Source organism: Antedon mediterranea, chromosome 1, assembly GCF_964355755.1.
Source record: "Antedon mediterranea chromosome 1, ecAntMedi1.1, whole genome shotgun sequence".
NCBI classification, from domain to species: domain Eukaryota; kingdom Metazoa; phylum Echinodermata; class Crinoidea; order Comatulida; family Antedonidae; genus Antedon; species Antedon mediterranea.
The window spans coordinates 32408550-32427135 of record NC_092670.1 but is presented as its reverse complement, the minus strand read 5'-3'; the positions used below and the strand labels follow the sequence as shown (position 1 = coordinate 32427135).

At 34.7% G+C, this 18586-nt stretch overlaps 2 protein-coding genes across 3 annotated transcripts; one reads left to right on the top strand and one right to left on the bottom strand.

The window, feature by feature from the left end:
* The first annotated feature begins 176 nt into the window (after positions 1–176).
* On the top strand, positions 177–9181 carry LOC140063688 (retinol dehydrogenase 16-like). Of its 2 annotated transcripts, XM_072110149.1 has the most exons (5): positions 177–284; positions 1415–1735; positions 2514–2772; positions 3752–3918; positions 8175–9181. In XM_072110149.1, the coding sequence occupies exons 2-5, from the start codon at positions 1417–1419 to the stop codon at positions 8369–8371; spliced, it is 942 nt and encodes a 313-aa protein (XP_071966250.1). In that variant the 5' UTR covers positions 177–284; positions 1415–1416; the 3' UTR covers positions 8372–9181. The 2 variants fall into 2 exon arrangements, with proteins under 2 accessions (XP_071966250.1, XP_071966251.1); XM_072110150.1 differs by lacking the exon at positions 177–284 and having other exon boundaries at positions 1383–1735.
* An 837-nt stretch (positions 9182–10018) lies between these two features.
* On the bottom strand, positions 10019–18586 carry LOC140049161 (uncharacterized). Its single transcript, XM_072093983.1, has 7 exons — positions 17893–18586; positions 13733–13848; positions 13054–13191; positions 12542–12728; positions 11763–11947; positions 11223–11477; positions 10019–10951 (listed from the first exon to the last, which is right to left on the bottom strand). The coding sequence occupies exons 1-7, from the start codon at positions 18362–18364 to the stop codon at positions 10784–10786; spliced, it is 1521 nt and encodes a 506-aa protein (XP_071950084.1). The 5' UTR covers positions 18365–18586; the 3' UTR covers positions 10019–10783.

Genomic DNA, 18586 nt, shown 5'->3' with positions numbered 1-18586 from the left:
ATTTGATGACTTTGCGCGTTGTGGAAAAAGTGAATCATCTAATATTAGGTGATTGGTTTTTTGTTTAATTCAGTCAAAACAGAGGGTACGATTCTTTAAAAAATCATCCAACTCCATTGACAAAGTATTGCTTATGAATATTTACTATTTTGCCTAGGTACGCGGTGACGTAATGTTTACATTGTAACGTAGTGTGGACTTTAAACTTTGCATGGCGTGAAGATTTGTTTTTCTGTAGGCCAATTCGCAGTATTTATTACACTACCATCGATGTTCGATAAAAGGTTTGTACAGGGAGTTGTAAAATAATTTTACAACTCCCTGGTTTGTATGTACTTAATAATACAGTATATCGCACGAAAACATTTGTATATTTTGGTAAGCTTGTAGGACAGACGATGTAGCTATAGCTAGTATTAATTTTTAGGCCTAGGCCTGTGACTTTTGTTGGTAGTAGGAGGACTGGCGGGGTTAGTCCACCTGTGGCACATCTCACTCTATTATTAAGTCGTTTCGTTCCCTTTTCCTACTTTAGTATTTGACTATCTTTCCTATCTTTCCAAATAACCGGGAATAAACCACAAATAGTCTATTTCGCTATCACTTATGTCGTTTCGTGCTTTAATAAACTCTAGATAGATACACTAAAGAACTCCGTACCAAGGCTAATAAGGGAATGTACTTTATATACAAAATGAAACGGTTTAATTTATTTATTTTATTTTAATTTTATTCAAACTCATTCAACAGCGGGAAACCCGCCCCTTACAGAATGGAATAAACTATACCATATAAAAATATATATAAATCTTAAAATCTAGCAATACAAATTTATGATGTTAGTTCTCATCTCATTCATATGTTGTATTCCTCTGTTGTTCAATCAATCATTTCTTATTGTATTATTGTTTGGTTTTCTCATATCAATGTAAACAGTAAAAGTCAAATTCAGAGATTAGTAAACAAGGCCAGCAGAGTTATCGGTGTAGAAGTGAAATCTTTAGATGAAATGTTTAATATATTCATACTTAAAAAATTTGACACAATTATGCAAGACCCATCACACCCATTACATTCAGACATCATTATAAGTAGATCAGGAAAGGTTAGACTAACACAGGAAAAAATATCCACAAACCGTTTCAGATTTTCACCAATGTACATAGCATGCAATTTATTTAACACAAACTTTTCAAGATAGTCACTTGTATCATTTGTATTTATTTATATAGTTATCACATCGTATTATTTATTCTACTCAGGTACAAAACATATCTCGAAATTGTAAACAATTTTGACAATAAAGTTATCTTGTATCTTGTAGATAGTAAACATAGGCCTATATATTATACAGTATTAATATTTTTTTTTTATAATAAAGTAGGCCGATGTTATTTTAATATTTATTTTTCAGAAATGATTTTGTATATTTTTATTGGTGTATGTTCACTAATTTGGTTAGTTGAGTTTCTTTTCCGTATACCAAAAATATCAAACTTAAGCAACAAGTATGTGCTTATAACGGGGTGCGACTCTGGCTTTGGCAACGAGCTGGCAATACAATTAGATGGGAAGGGGATGCACGTGATCGCATCGTGTCTGACCGAGAAGGCAAGGCATGAGCTGGGATCATCACTATCGCGACGGTCATCAGCGATATTAATGAATGTTGCAGATCATGGCAGTGTCCAGGAGGCACTGAATAAAGTACGAGAGATCATTCCAAAGTCAGAAGGCAAGTTTGAATTAAATAAAGAAAAGCATGAGTAGGCCTAAATTATAATTAAAGAACGTAAATAGAGCCTAGACTCAAATTCTGATGGTTTAGGCCTAAATAGTGTTGAAAACATCGCGTCGGTCCTTTTGTAAAAACCTCGAAACCTTGGACGCGAATACTGAGTAGAACCCCCATTTAGGGGATACTTTCTGGATTGTCCCCTTAATAGGGTACCCCTATTCGGGAGGCACTAACCACAAACCAAATTGTCCTCGTAATACAGGTTTTCACGTGAAAAAACAATTGATCTGAAAAGAAATATGTCAAGCCAAAGAAATTGATGATTATTTAGTCTTTTTTTTTGTCGAGTTGAATCAACCATTTGGCACACTCAAACCCTTAATAGGGGTGTCCCCTGATATGAATAGGAGTTGACTGTATTGTTCAAGTATTCTTTGTCCCCAGTTTCGCGTGAAAGTATCCCCTTAATAGGGTGTTCCCAAAATACGGGTGTCCCGTATAATAACTGTATATAAACCAATGGTTAATTTTAAGAATGTGCTTTTGGGTGGTTCAGAAAAGCACGTGTTGTGAGTGATCTAAATTTAAAATGAACCTAATATTTATGTTTCTATATTATCATTTTGTATTGTATTGTGTGAAACAATAAACTTGAACTTGAATTGAAATATTCATAAACTAACTACTTTATTTACATTTTGCATAATAAACGCATATTCACAGATACTACACAAAGTAAAATCAGTTTAAACAATATGATGCTAAACTGTTCCAGGTTTGTGGGGGCTTGTAAACAATGCAGGAATCACTGGATATGGCGGAGCTATGGAGTGGTGGAGTAGGGACGAATACAAAAGGGTTCTCGATGTAAACTTATTTGGCTTGATTGACGTAACCAAGGTGTTTACCCCCATGTTGAAGCAGGGAAGAGGCAGAATAGTGAATGTAGCAAGTATCTGCGGCAGGGTTGTTATACCAGAGGCCGGATACTGTATTTCTAAATTTGGTGTTGAGTGTTTTTCCGACGAAATAAGGTTTGTTAACAACAACAAAATGTGATGGTCTTAAAGGTCAGCTCCGAGCAAAGATGAATAGGCGTTGATTAAAATAACAGAAGAGAAGTAATTGCAAGAGGAAAATAAATAATAAAAAAAGATTAGTTTTAAAAGATATAAAAACTACCCCTTTATACATGATGGACCAAGTAGGCCTACTTGGACATACCGTAAAGGCCAATTTACACAGCAAGAGTGGTAAAGGTATAATACAATATAGAATCTATGTTATTTATTGTGACCATTTACACAAAACCTTAAAATAAAACCCGCTCAGGATAGATACGGTACAGATTCTATGTTGAACAAGCTATGTGGTGTTCCACTTAGGCCTACTGTAACCGCTCGTCTGTGTAAATTGGCCTTAAAGTCTCTATTTCTTTTACGTAACGCCGCTCTTAATTCGAATCAGCTAAAGGATAGTTATGACAAAATTGTTTTCTTTTACGAATAGCCGTATAACATTCTAGACTAGTACTTTCTATATCAATATACTTCCTACTATTGAGATCATGAGATCATGTTCCGCATATGAGCACTGTTTCTATAATTTACAGTATGATCTATATATAATTTTCACAGCGCTACGCAACACATTGATTTACATATACACAATATTATTTAAAAAACCGTAGCGTATTAAAGTTGGAATTTATTCTGACTTGTTATGCCGCCACTGATTGTGAGGGCGTTTGTTGTATAAGAGAGTGTATCTGGTGGGTGAAAATCTGTGATAATACCATATATGGCTCTGTGGTCTAGTGGTATGACACTCGCCCTGTAAGCGAGAGGTTGCAGGTTCGAATCCCGCAACATACAACTAAAAATACGGAACTTTCGCCAATGAGATCATGTTCCGAATATGAGCATTGTTTTTATAATTACAGTATGATTTATACTTCCTACTATCTATTTGTTATTATTCTTTTTAATGAATGCTAATACTTTTTTTTGTAAGGGTACAGCTGAAAGCATTTGGATTATCGGTTTGCATAATTGAACCAGGCTTTTTCAAGACGGCTATCGCAGATGATGGTAACGTTTTTGCTCCAGTGAGAGCTAAGTGGGCCGAGCTAAGTCCAGAAACTAGACACGAATTTGGTGGCCAGGAAGCTTTCGAAAGTAGTAAGTTCCAAACATTTTCAAGTAAAAACATTTTTAAATTCCCGTTGGTCTGTTTGATTAATTGCATATTAAAATATGATGGGTGTTAGAGGCGGGATTTTAAGAGCCATTGTCTGTAAAAATCAAAGATTTGGTGGCAGATGTAAAAAAATGGATTTCTCTCAAATTTTTACCATGAATAGACATTTCAATAAAAAGCATATCTACAACATTCATTTTAATTTTTAGCCTCCGTTGCCATGACAACGGTCAATTATCCAAATTTTGATGTTTTTGTCATTTTTCACAGATTTTCTATAGTGAAAAAGTACAAACTTGTATACTTATTTTAACCAAAAATACTTACAGTATACAGTTTTTGTTTATAGCAGTGTAAACAACATGTATTGAGTTCCATTTAATGTAGAAAAAAAAAAATTACAAAATGGAGTTTGGTTGATAACATTATTTTAAAAAGGGGTGTTTTTAAAAAATATTTTTTTTATAAAAGTATACCTCATAAACGTACCTATAACTTCCAAAGTGGTGTTTTTAAATCAATGAGGTTTTTTAATTTGATAGTCAATAGGTTTGTCAACAATAATCACGAAAAAAACACTGGGGTAAATTTCGTACATAGGTTTTGTGTTGCCAGGAAAATACGAAAAATACAAAAAATATAACAAAATATCAACAAACAAAACACATGAAACACAATTTAAATATGGCTAATCCAATAATAAAATGTATATGTGGCTTGTCATAATGCTACTAGAGTCATACGAATAGTTTAGATAAAATAGAAGAATGTGTTGCCAGGTTTATTTCAATTAATTGCCAGAAAAACAGTATTTTGCATTGAAATATTTAGTTGATGGAAAATAATGTTAAACTTGGAAATAATTGCGTCAATGGTTTTTATAAATTTTTAAATCTATTTTGTGTAAAGAGATACAGAAAGACCTCCCAAAAAATCTGACCTTGTAAATAGGTCATTTGAGGTCAAAAGGGGTCAGAATGCAAAACAGGACAGGTCCCCACTTTACTACAACTATTAATGTTTGATCAAAATTTACAAGATAGTTCATAACAATTCTCAACAATTTTCATATTTTACCTATAGTGTTACCTTAGCAACCATTTCTATGTGTAACTAAGGAAAGTAATTTTTAAAAAAACGTTAAAAATGGCGTTTTTATAAATACAAAAAATTGATTGCATTTGTAATTTTTCTCAATTTTACTTCTACTGCATTCCATTAATGACAAACTTGACCTTGTAAATTCATTCATTTTGAGGTCAAAATTTTACCATAGTAACTGTTTCTATGCGAAAATTTCAAAAAAATAAGGGGTTTTCCATAAATACAAAACATTTTTTTTACATTGTTTTACATTTCTACTTTTTGCCAAATTTACTTTAAATACTGAATCCTAATAATCTCAGAAAGAAAGTCTTGACGAATCTGAATAAAGGTAAAAAAATGACCTTTAGTGTTATCTTAAACCTGTTTACGTAACTAATGATATTTAAAAAAAAAAATTAAATATGGAGTTTTCAAGAAAAATTTTTTTTTTACATATTGAGGTCAAATGACATCAACATTTTACCTATAGTGTATTGTAGCAACTGTTTCTATACGTAACGGGGTTTCATGACTACAAACAATTGATAACATAGCTTTACTACCTTTTCCCAAATTTACTTATCTACTGAATCCCAGAAAATGTCTGACCTTGTTAAAGGGTCATTTGTTGGGTCAAGTTATGTCAAAATGTATTATTTATGTTATGTTAGAACCTGTTTCTATGGATAACTAAGGATAATTGTTTTTTTAAATACAGTTGAACCTCCCGTAAGTGGCCACCCTCGGGACCTGGAAAAGTGGCCGCTTATAATTGTAGGCCTATTATTATTTATAATCAGGTGGTTTAGTATAACATTTTCAGACAAAATCTGTGTAGTTTTCTCATCTCTTCACAGTAATGTTTTTAAAACCTCTTCAAAATAAAGCTAATATATAAAGAAATAAAATAAACATGCACCTAATTCATAGGTCCATGCAATAAGTATCACATTTTTCGATTGGCCGCTTACAAAAAATCTCATTTTGTATAAAAAGGTGCCCGCAGCTGCTTATGGTAAGCACTAAATGCACTAATTAGATAGGAAGAACAAACAGGCTTTTCAAAGTGCGTCCGTTAAGGGAGGTGGCCGCTGTAAATAAAATATGGGGTTTTCATGAATAAAAATAATCACAGAAGAACGTGCTTACGAATATGACCTTGTGAAACGGTAATTTGAAAATGCAAATAAGGCATGCCTGCTAATAATCTACAAATTTAAATATGTATAAGATAAATATGCAAAATCTAAAGAATATCTCAATTTTAGTTACCATAGTAACTAACTGTTGCTATGCATAACTAAGGGAAATTAAATAATTATCAGATAATTATTAATTAATAATTAATACTGAATCCAACCATCACAGTAAAAAAGATATAGAATTTAAAACCAATATTTAATAATAAAGTGTGATATTTTAGGCCTACATGCTGACCTTAAATGAAATGAAATTTCAAATCAGGGCTTCAATATTTGTTATGTAGCATTAACATACCTGAGTATATCATTGACTTTTGATTGGTTCTATTTTGGGGAGGGGAAAGTGGTGGATCCAGGACTTTTAAATAGTTAGGGGGTTGAAGGCGAGGGTCTAAAAACTTAACTTTATGTCATATCTTTTGCATTGCAATTTTTAACTTGGGGTTGGTGGGGGCTTGGAGAAAGGGGAGGGGGTGGGATGGAGGAGTTTGAATCCGTCTATTCATTAGAGCGATAGTAGCGACAGTGTGGGTGGTGCTTGAAATGCATGCATTTGACACTCTATAGTGGATGATCGACCAAAGTGTTGCAGTTTATCTTTTTGTGGTTATAGTCGTGGTGGGGGGGGGGGGTCGAAAGTGGTGGTAGATGGGCATGTGGGATCTGCTTAGGTTAGCAAATAAAAGAAGAAAACAAATGAAAGAGGAGCTTCAAAATAAGAGAGGAGTAACCTGTTGCAAAGATTAAAATTCACAACGATATCTGATAATTTATTCAAATTTCCAGAGGATATAACCTATAAAATGACATTAAAACTGGGAATTACAGAATCTATAATTAAAAATTTATTTTTTTTTCTCACAACACAACTAGAACTATATAAAACATTAAGAATTTTTCTGACCAATGGGTTTCAAATCAAATAATCAAAGAAAATAAAATGTTTTTACTAATATATCATGTTTTTTTAAAATAAAAATGCCTATGTTTCTCGCAACACTGCTTGTAGATTTTAAATTTACCCCAGTATTTTATTTTATAAATCAATTATTAAACATTAGAACTACCTATTTGTAATAAATCAGCTAAAAAAATACACCACTTTGGGCGTTATGGTGAAGTAAAGTTTAGTTGCATTGAACAATTTAAAAAAAGTTAAAAACACCCCTTTTTAAATAAATGGTATCTCCCAAGGTATGAAATAAAAAAAAATTAAAAAATTTGAAACAGGTACACAATGCATTGTTATTATGCATAAACTAATTATTTTTTATAATTACATGAACAAAACAAAAATATCGTTCATCAAAGTAGTACCAATATCCATTTTAAAAAACCTTAAAAAAGGACAAAATTTGTCAAAAACACAAATTTGGCCGTTGCCATGGAAATATACGTGTGAAAAAAAAAAAACTTCATATTTGATTTCTCTCAACACATATATAGCCATGTGCAAAATTTGAAAGAAATCCATTTTTTTGAGTCTGCCACTCTTTTTGATATTTCTTTGATTCTTACAGACAATGGCTCTTAAGTGATTTCCCCTTTTAAAACACGGAGATGTTGCATCGCTAACGAAAATTTTTATACCGCCACCTATGTATACCTATAGCAAGTAGTGGGTCGAAGATTGAATCCACGAGTCATTACATGTTTTAGAACATACAATGGGTTAATGATCGAGATGTGTGGGTGAAATGCGATAAAGAGTCAGTGTTTCTTACAACAAACGACAATAATATTAAGAAGAAATGGGTTTATATATCGCATTATCATGTAAAGCCTCAATGCCTTAACAAGGCGGAAAACTAAGAGGAGACGCGTTTTCAGAGCAGCCCTCAAAATAAGCGGATATAAAAACGAATGCTTTGTTGACGGATGACCGACAAATCAAATCCGTACTTCTGAATATGTTAATTATTAATAGACATTCTCTATTTTTGTTTCAGAAATTGCAAAAGTAAGCAAATCTTTGGATTCGTTAGCTTCCAGGAACACGGGTAAAGTTGTGAATGCTATGGAACATGCGTTGACGGCAAAATACCCAAAGAAACGCTACAGTGTTGGTTATGACGCAAAGTTATATTTTATACCATTGAGCTATATGCCATCAGTAGTTACAGATTTCTTATTTCGGGACGATTAGCGGTACTATACAGGACGATTCGGCCCTGAGACGATTCGGCACCCTTAAATGTATCGGCTTTGGTATGCATTTTATAAGCATAAAATAATCTTTTTTCCCCAAACTTTATTTTCAGAGAGACTATGGGGGAGTAATACTAGGGATAAAGATGCAATAAAGCAAACATTTTGAAAACATTGTCGAAAATGATCATTTTTTAGTCACGTGAACGATGTAAACAGGTTACATCCTCTGTTGGCCACTTGGCGAATGCACGAAATAAACAAAGTTTTCGAAGTAATAAATTGAATATAATATTACGTATTTTTAGTAATTTATTTTATATTTATATCAACATTGTTGGTCTAAAGTAAGACGTTTCGGCCCATAAGGGGGGATGTTTCGGCCCAAAAGTGGGCCGAATCGTCTCGGATTCTTCAAAAATCAGGCCAATGAGTGCAACAGGATTTGAATGATATTGTTTAAAGTACTATAGCCTAATAACGTAATAATTAGGTTATTATATAATATATAGGTTATTTAGGCCTAGAACTGATAATACATAATTGTTAAACATTTTAATTTATACTGGTTTACAATTAATGAACTACTGTATCTCAATGAATCAAAACCAGAAGAAAATGTTTTCACTATTTTATCTGTCTTTTCCAAAAATACAGTTTGAAATATTTTATCAGTAGATGGCTTAGTATCTCTCGTGTATCTCTGGACCTAGCTACCGTAAATCGAATTCTGTCTTAAATTCTGTGTGGTGTACGCATAGTAGGCCTACATGTAATTGAAGGTAGCCTATATCCTGTTATTTTATTTCCATCAAAATGGTGCGACCGATTTAGTTGGATGGCGGCCATACACGATGGATAGACCTACCCATGCAGTCACTGAAATAGCTTCCACCATGTTGACAAGGCCTAGCTTTCAATTGTTATTTTATAATAGGTTGTAAAATCATTACCTTAAAAGTCATCTAATACGTCCTTGTTTTCTTCCGCATGTCGATAAACACAAAACACATCATAATCGTATGCGATATTAATTTGTTTGAAATGGGCGGTAGTTTTGAACGGACTCATCTAAATGTGAGAGTTCATCATAAGACCATCTTTACTAAGTCACGTGTTTACCATACAATCGATATATTTCGATTTGCGACGAGATCAGTTCAATCGATGTGTCGTCGGTCGCCGCCTGTATGTCGTCTATTAGACATAATGTCGAGATGTGGGGAGCAAAAAAATGCGTTCCAATATCACCGAATGCGCACAAATCGAAAGCTCCGTAAAAGTGTGCTTTATTTGTCAGGGTGTCTATGTAGATCGGGATGGTGTACGCGGAAATATCACGCGCTGATTCAAAACCACTTTGTAGTTTAGGCCTACTAATATTAATAATAATTATTCATTCGGCAAAAGTTCTTAAAAAGTACAATTTACATTTCATCTTGCCAGGAGCAAGTAATAGGCATGAGCCCAAACAGAAAACTGCTCTTACTCCATCTTTATCATACAAAAAAAAAGCAGAGAAGGGTAATTTAAATTATTTCCTGTTTTTTTTTTAATTTGCGTTGCCTGAGATGAACACTTAAAACTCATGTAACAACTTAACAAAACCAATAACCAAACAATTATCGGATAATAATATAAACTTTATTTTATTTTTCACATTATTACAATATGTACATTTTTTTAAATTTTACATTACCGGTAGACCTATTTTATCACGTAACATTTTATGTAATGTCTTTAAATCGCCTGTGACGTCACTACAATGCGTATGGGCGTATCGTATTTTGTATAGGCCTATCTCATTTATTGTATATTTAAGCATTATATACTGTAGTGCTTTATATATTCGTATACAAGCAACATATAGCACGTAGAAGGAGAATTTCATTACTGGGCCTAGGCCTAAGTTTGAATTTGTACTTTTATGTTCATTAATATCCTGAGAGTGAGACAAGCAATCAATATGTTCGAAATCTGTACACGAAATGGCTATACAAAATCATTTCTTTAGCAGACGAAGGAAGAGACCATGTTGTGCCTACGTATTTGAGATATGCACTAACTTCGGTTGTGAGACGTGTGCGACTATTCTCGCCGATTGAAGAAAACGCGTTATTTCCTAATGCGTTACCACAAAACGCATAAGTAGCGGATATTATAAACGCATAATAAATAAGCACTTGGCAGTGTCATTATAGTTGTCATACTTTTACATGAGTTGGAAGTAGTCTGCTACAGTCTTTGCCGACTTTGCGCAAGTCGAAAAATCTCATGTGTCGGATTTTAGAAAGTCCAGTTTTTTCTCTATACAGTACCGTAGTAGAGAAAATATAAATAAACGTATATTCTGAATATGAAACAAAGACTTGTTTGTGGATAGAGTTCTTTTTATTTGAGAGTGTGTGTGCTAGCCGTACGGCCTGTATCTGCACCCCGTAAAAGTCGAGCGGATTTCCTTGTTCGACATGAATGGTAACAGATAGCACGGGTGACCTCCGAATACCGTTGAGTTGGCTGCGTTTGCCGATCCTTCCATCATCCTAGGATTCGAGTTTGTGAATGAATCCGAGTAGATCTAGAATATAAAACACACACATTTCAGTAAGTCTACAATTTCTTTACATGGAAATCGGCCGTTTTTGGGAGGACGGTATAGATGACATATGGATATAAAAACATAGCAATGACGTTAACAATGACTAACACGATAATAATGATAATTCCAATAACACGATGATTATGACGATATTATTATGAATAGGATAACATAATAATGACGATTAGAAATAACGATTACGGTACACAATGATGATAACAACAGTAATGTAGAATACGGTAGGGCCTACCTCATACACCTCATCTACACATTGCTGCGTGTGGTTGCTGTATGACCATGCATTGGTCAGGTCACTTCTCCATGAATATTCCGTTTTATTTCCGCTTGTGAACACAACTACATTTTCGTGAGTTTTCGATTTTCTTATTTCTTCGGCGAAAATACCCGAATAACTTTGATCCACAATCAGATAGACATGCGAAGCTTTACAATCCGATATGTCCTCCAATATCTCCCTTACGCTGATCATTTCACTGGCTGCCATCTTAAAAAACAAAACAAATAAAAAATGTAATTAATATTTTGAATGTTTACTTCATACGCTCGCATTTATACGAATGTTTACGTCACACGGTGGGATTTATACGAATGTTTACGTTACACGCTGGGATTTATACGAATATTGACGTCATACGCTTGGATTACGAACGTTTACGTCATAGGCTAGGATTTATACGAATATTTACGTCACACGCTTAAATTACGAATGTTTACGTCATACGTTAGGATTTATACGAATGATTACGTCATGCGCTCGGATTTACCGTACCTGTCCATTTTCATCAATGTCCCATAACAGACTTCTTCCATCCGGTAGAGCTGGACTATTCAAGTATAGTATGAGTGTATCCACGTTACAACCTGAGCTACAAAGACCGCTCAAATGGTTACGAATCGCATTCTTCTGCGTCGCTGGGTAACGGTTGTCAACGTGCTGATTGCTCTGTTCATACACTGAAAATAAAATGTAAAATCTGTCATTGTATTGTATCGGCACATACAATATATAAAAAATTAAGTGAAACCTATCAAAATAAATGTGGAAAACGATGTAAAAATGGAATTATGTTGACATGTGCTGCTATTGGACAATGCCCAGACAGACTACTATAATGGAAACAATTGGATAAAACTCGCAGAATTTGTTGCCACAAATAATTTTCCATTCAAGGAATTGGCACTAGGACAGTGATTAGCCTAGGCCTACTCAATTATATTACATGGCCCATTCATGGCAGACGATCTAACCGTGTCTGGGCAGTCTCTCTCCCCATCCTCTTTTTTCTTCTCTTCTTGATACAAGGACGTACTGAAATAATAATTTGCTATATACTACAAAGACTCCCCTCCATCACCCCCCCCCCCCATTCTTGAATTGTTTCAGATTGTTGTCAATGCCTTTTGTATTGTCTTTTGGTAAAGACGAAATATGAACAGTTATTTTTTCACAGTTTAACCCGATCTTTTTACCAAGCCCACTACTGCTAGCTTTCGGGAAGTTCAACATTATTGTAAAACTAGGCCTACTCATATAAAAGAAATACCTACGCTCAATATCTGTATTGTCAGCAAAGAACATCTTAATATTGTGTTTCTTGAAGCCTTGCTCTCGTAACATTGAATACATATTTTTAATGTTTTCTGAATGTCGTTTAATACTAGTCTGCCTGTTCCAGCCGCCAGATATCATCACGCCATAATCGCATGTTTCGTGTAATTTACATCGACGTCCAAACTAGACAGAACAATAAAACAAAATTAAACAATTATTATATATTGACCGCGGTATCTTGACAAAATAACACGTCTTCAGATTTCTTACAATAGGCCTATAGTTCCGCAAATTCGGTAACCGAACGCACGCACTAACCATGTTTTCCACTAGGCAAATTTTTTCACGCGAATCGAAAGCGTTGACTAATGCGCATGCGTAATTAATATTTTCATCTATTTGTGGTGACGTGAGGAAAATCCACAACCAATCAGAACTCATGCCGATTCGCGCGAATATCATTCAACCACTTCATTCGACCAATAGCACTGACAGGCCTACTACTTACATTTGTTCGTTGATTTTGGCACCGTTTCGTGTTAGTTTCCAATTCACAGTTTCTCGTGAAATTGCTAATCCCTGTTCTGTAGTTCGGACACTTTGCATATAATGGAGAATCAATGCATTTTAACTGCTGTTCATGTGACTGTAAATACAAAAAAGTAACTGACTGGTTAACATTGGCTGTATGAGTAAGGTTAGATTTAATGTGCTTCGCATCTTTCAGTTAAGCAATTTGGTTCATTCTATATTTTAACATCCTGGTCCGCAATTGGGTTCGTATGGACCGACTAGAAGTTGGTACAGTACCTCCAGTGTTACAGACATATTTATCACTACAATGTAGCCCTGAGAATGTTGAATGAGTTAATTTTAAACCAAGACTCTCTATAATAAGAAATCCTACCGAACCGGGTTTACAGCTTATTTCGTATGCATATACCCAAGCCATCGAGTATTCTTTCAAATTGGAAATATATAAACAAAGCAATCTAACAACAGGACACGTTTGCCTTGCCATGATAGGAACTTTGATCTTATGTCTGGCTGCGACAAATACCAATAGTACTGTACATAGTACGGTGCGCGGTGTCTGTTAAGGCGTAGAGTGGAAATGACCATGTCGCAGCCACAGACAAACCGCATCCTGTTAGATTGCCTTGATATAAATAGGCACAAACACTTACGCTGTCACCCTCTCTGTATACTAGTGGCAACATGTTGATTTCACAGTGTCGTTTAGATGACGTCTTTAATCGGTTTTTACATCTGCTCTTGACTGCTACTTGTAAACATTCCCTTCCTAAAAAAAGATAAGATTATTAGCTTTTAATTATATATTTAAATTTTAACATTAATATCTAAATATGAAAAATGAATACTGATATACAATGGCCACGTGTAATATTAAGAATATCTGCTGAACGTGTTAAATCTAAAAATGTGTTACGGTACGTCAATATATGAACACATTTAATTCACAGCAGTCCGGAAGATACACTTTTTACTTGGTATATATTATTAGTACAGTGTGCACATGCATTTACTCTAGAGCGTCACTATTTAGTAGGCCTACTTAATTGGACAACGTTCCGGCGCAAAAACGCAGAAGATCGTGTTTAATAACTTTTTCCACACCTTTTTACCACACGTTGATAGGCCTATCTTTTAAATATCTATTTGAACATTCTTTCCGGTGAAAATTCTTTCTTTCCATGGCGGTTCGTGGCAAAAGAAAGGAGAAAAGAATTCCTATAATTGGTACTTTAAATACCTTTTTGGCGTAAGCGCTGGGGAATGTTATTTCTTTCACCCTTCACAGGTAAACTCGGATCGTCATTTATTTGTCACGAACGCTTTTGTGGCGAGGAACAATGGCTGATTTATAAAGTTGTTATTCGAGAAGACATATATTCTTAAGATCGAAGGTGAAGAGAAAAACATAAAGGAACTCAGTACACAACGAATGTTTTGAAGAATTTCTCTCATTGAAATGGGAAAACTTTGAAATCGCGTTTACATAAGCCTAGAAGTACGTTGGTGGAGGAAGAAAAAGAGAATCAGACATAGTAGTGTTAACAAGTAGATTAGCTTGTACCTCTAACGTAATAGTAAGTCTGTACATTTGCTTGATCACCACGCAACGTACATATTTTAATAATAAATGACCTATTTATATTTAGGCTACGTCATAACTATGTCTTGAACAAATTGTGATAAATATTGGGCTAAGAATTTTGTAATTTGCTACAATTATGAGTGTAGGCTTAATGAAAACCAACGGCAAACAACATTGTGTAAAGTTTACGGACATTAGTGGCCTAAATCCTTCACTCCCATTTGGCCAGCAATGTCGTAACATGTAGGCCTATACAAAACGTAAATACGATGATAATTTGAATAAAAAATGTTGTTGACGAGTCGAGTGAATGAATGAATGAAAAATATTAGCTTCCGGATTCTCAAGAACAGATTTATGTGGATTAAGAAAGATCATTTTCAATCGAGCAATTTGTAAACAAACTCGCGCGTGTATTGATCAGACGATAAAAACAAAAATACCATTAATCTAGGTTTTACATCAATAGCTTACGACATTCATCGGATTACAAATAAATGCTCAACAAAAGCGCTTTTGTCCGAAATGTGTGACAAATACTCGTTCGGCGTAAATAATAGGCGCGATGGGTGCTTTGCGTAGGTGTTTTGAGTGACCTGTCTTAAAGGGAAATGAAGGTGTTATTGCCTCTGTCTCGTTTAATAGACCTCTTTTGAATAGGCATCAGCCCATGTATGCAAGTCCGCCGCCAAAGTAAAGCGGGTTACTATTCATCTTGTTCTTAGAAGTAGCCGACAGGAAAAGTCATTGAAATTATAGGAAATGTAACAATTCGTCGGATTGATTACAACCAAGTCGCGCCAGCGTGTGAATACTTTGGCCCTACGCACGAGATCAATTATACTGCTTTATATAAAAATACTCAAGAAAATAAGATATGCAGCCAAGTCCTCCGCGGAAGGCCTTGTCCGTTGGCGGCTTGCCTTTGATCTTGCCGGTACGGGTGGAGATTTAATTCGGCTGACGAGTCAGACAGGTACTCACGTCTGACAAGATAGCTAACGGTTGCTATGATTACGGCTTCGTACTTCAATTCGTTGATGGAATGCAATCAGAACGATAGAAGTGCAATGACAATTTTGCTGTAAATTCTATAGTACGGTTTAGAAAATTTTCAAATACCTAATATTGTTTTGCATTCCATTGACTTTACAATGAAATTGAATTATAAAGCAACAATTTGCATTTAATAACAGTACACGTTGCAACTGTCACGTGGTATTGTTCGTTATAAGAAATTTAAGAGACATAATTAAGTTAATCTCTTTATTAGGTTTTTTTTAAATTCAATATTTCGCCGAAATTTTCCAAAATTTAAAACCAATACAAGGTTTAGATTTAGATGTCTCATAGTACTTTCAATTAGCTTAACCACTAACCATATTTTAAAGTTTAAACATTAACGTTTCCCCCAAGATAGATAGGTATTGAGTTCAATCAAGACCATGAACTTGTATCCACTCCACAAAGTGGTTTTATTTGAGTGGTGCATAGCCAGAGTAATAATAGAAACTGAATTGTGAGTGGCATTTGGTTTACGTTTGGGGTCTTGGTTCAAATCGTATCGTTGCCCTCATCAGAACACACCTTGCGGTTATGTCATTCACGATTCCATTTGCAACGCGTGGAAATGAATTAAGTCAACTCACTTTAAATTAAATTATTATAGAAATGTTGAAAACAATAGGACGCGAACATTGATAAGAAGAATAGTGGGGAGTGGTATGTAACTCGTAATGTATACGGTAGCATAGGCACACCTTCCGAACATTAGGATTTAAAGTGGTCGAAAATGGAAACGTACATTGCATAACACAACGTATACGGCGTATAACAACGTGTAAAATACTAGTACTTATAGTCGTAAGTTTTCCTCATAAAATAGTAGCTTTCTCATAAACGAGTAAACAATACACAGTACTCATAAAACAACCATAAAAGTATACAAGTTAAGTGGCTGACATTGGTAATTCAATAATTCTTAATCTCTTTATGAAGCGAGCAAGTACAAATTACTACCAATTGCCGACCTTCCGATCATGTAATAAATCATAGCAGACGTGCTTCTGGATCAAGTTCAACACCTGTGAAATTCTCAGGTGTGTACTGCGTCAGATAGCTTGTTACACACAATTACCAAAAGCGTCACACGAATAACGCTTGTGTAGACACGTAACGCGTAGGCCTACTACGGTACCTGATGCAGTGCCAAATGTAGACTTTCCCCTAAGTCTGTATTTATTTCGAGGCTTTTCGATGTTTTTCTGAAATACCTGGAAATACAAGCTCAAGAAGTAGACGTATGAAACGACATATGTGCCAACATATTTTTACTAATATTAAGTCAAAACTCCTTCTGGAACCCATGCCAAATGATGTTCTATCCTCTCTGATAGCGTTGCGCAAACGCTATTCTTTTAACTTTATATATATATGATTGCACGAAAGTTATACATGTTTCATAAGTAGACTATACATGCCAGCAATCCTAAACATACGGTACAATAGGCCTACATGTTTAAGTGTCTGTTTATGTTTATAATGCGATGTAATTACGTTTTTATATCCTCATGATTGGTGTTACCTATAAAATACGTTCAATGAATGAGGACCCCAATCACTGAGTAAATTTATTTAGTATTTATTATACAACTTCATAATATTGACTGTAGGCCTACTCAACCAACCTAATTATATACGTCTTAGCTCTGCGTATGCCATATCTAACAACGCTAGTACGTTTATATTTTTGGGTAACATTCAATACTACCAACTTTGAATTTTTTAATTGAACAACATGGGTTATCGTACAACGGATAACACAATGGTTATTTTTATGATTGAACACCTGTCGGGACCACGTGGAACAACCCTTGTTAGTAATTATTGTAGGGCTCTGGTGGTTTATTTTAATGTACAATGTTTTGTGGGCAATATACCGAGTACATTCACGTGCGTGTCAAACGTCGTGTTCCTTGCCTTGTAAGAGACATGACATGACCGCTCAGGCCGCGCCTAGCTATTTGACATTTAGGCCTAAGTTGATTCCAATCCACCAATAGCAACAACTGACATTAAACCAACTTACCCGGGTAAATAACTAAACACGAATGAGCCCATACGTATTAAATAAAAAAATTGAATCTAAAAAAATGGAGTTAACCTAAACGTGACCCAAAAAGGAAAGCAAACACGTGTGTTGGGCATGTAAACATAGCTTTTACTTACCCATTGATTTCTCAAGCTTGCCTCTGCACGATTCGGATTTCCTATCCACATAAAAAACAATAACAAGATGTCCAAAGTTAGCCTCTGGGAAAGGGTCAATTACAATGACCGCCTCATGTGACCCACTCCGCCTTAAAGAACTGTCCGGCAAGACTGTGTTAAATTTTCTGTTGGTTCTCGAACCTGATCTCGTATGAGCCGCTATATAGATATTTATGGAGTCTCTACTAGTTTTTGTTAGCGCCCAACAGGAGGATTTTGTAATAAATTGGCTATTTTGCGTACAGTCTAACTGGTAAATAAAATCAACGGCTTGTGACACCCAATATTCGTGCGTATTCCTTGAAGCTTGGGGAACAAGTTCATTTGACGACTTATCATCTTCCAGCACAACACACAACGCAATGGTTGATAATCCAAGAAACCGGAGTAAAATAAACAATATGCTAATAAATATCGTAAAATATGCCATAATGAAGAGTATTTTTAGTAAGTTTTGTAAGAAATCTTCTTCTTTCGTATCAAGTAATAATATTAATAACACTTTTAAAATACTTCCATTTTTTTTGTTGATGAGAAATAATATAACTTCATCCAAGGAGCAAACTTGACGACGTCAACTAATACAGGACAAGTCGTGTTGATATCAACGCTGAATGTAAAGTACAAAACAAACTTATTGCCTTTTCAACTA

What these genes read in the sequence shown, in the direction of transcription:
- LOC140049161 (XM_072093983.1), bottom strand. Translation starts at nt 18,364, where the DNA reads ATGGCATATTTTACGATATTTATTAGCATATTGTTTATTTTACTCCGG. An exon ending in CAAGCTTGAGAAATCAATGG is followed by an intron (nt 13,849 to 17,892) that starts GTAAGTAAAAGC and finishes ATCTTTTTTTAG; the next exon opens with GAAGGGAATGTTTACAAGTA. An exon ending in TATACAGAGAGGGTGACAGC is followed by an intron (nt 13,192 to 13,732) that starts GTAAGTGTTTGT and finishes TTGTATTTACAG; the next exon opens with TCACATGAACAGCAGTTAAA.
- LOC140063688 (XM_072110149.1), top strand. Translation starts at nt 1,417, where the DNA reads ATGATTTTGTATATTTTTATTGGTGTATGTTCACTAATTTGGTTAGTT. An exon ending in GATCATTCCAAAGTCAGAAG is followed by an intron (nt 1,736 to 2,513) that starts GCAAGTTTGAAT and finishes AAACTGTTCCAG; the next exon opens with GTTTGTGGGGGCTTGTAAAC. An exon ending in TGTTTTTCCGACGAAATAAG is followed by an intron (nt 2,773 to 3,751) that starts GTTTGTTAACAA and finishes TTTTTTTGTAAG; the next exon opens with GGTACAGCTGAAAGCATTTG.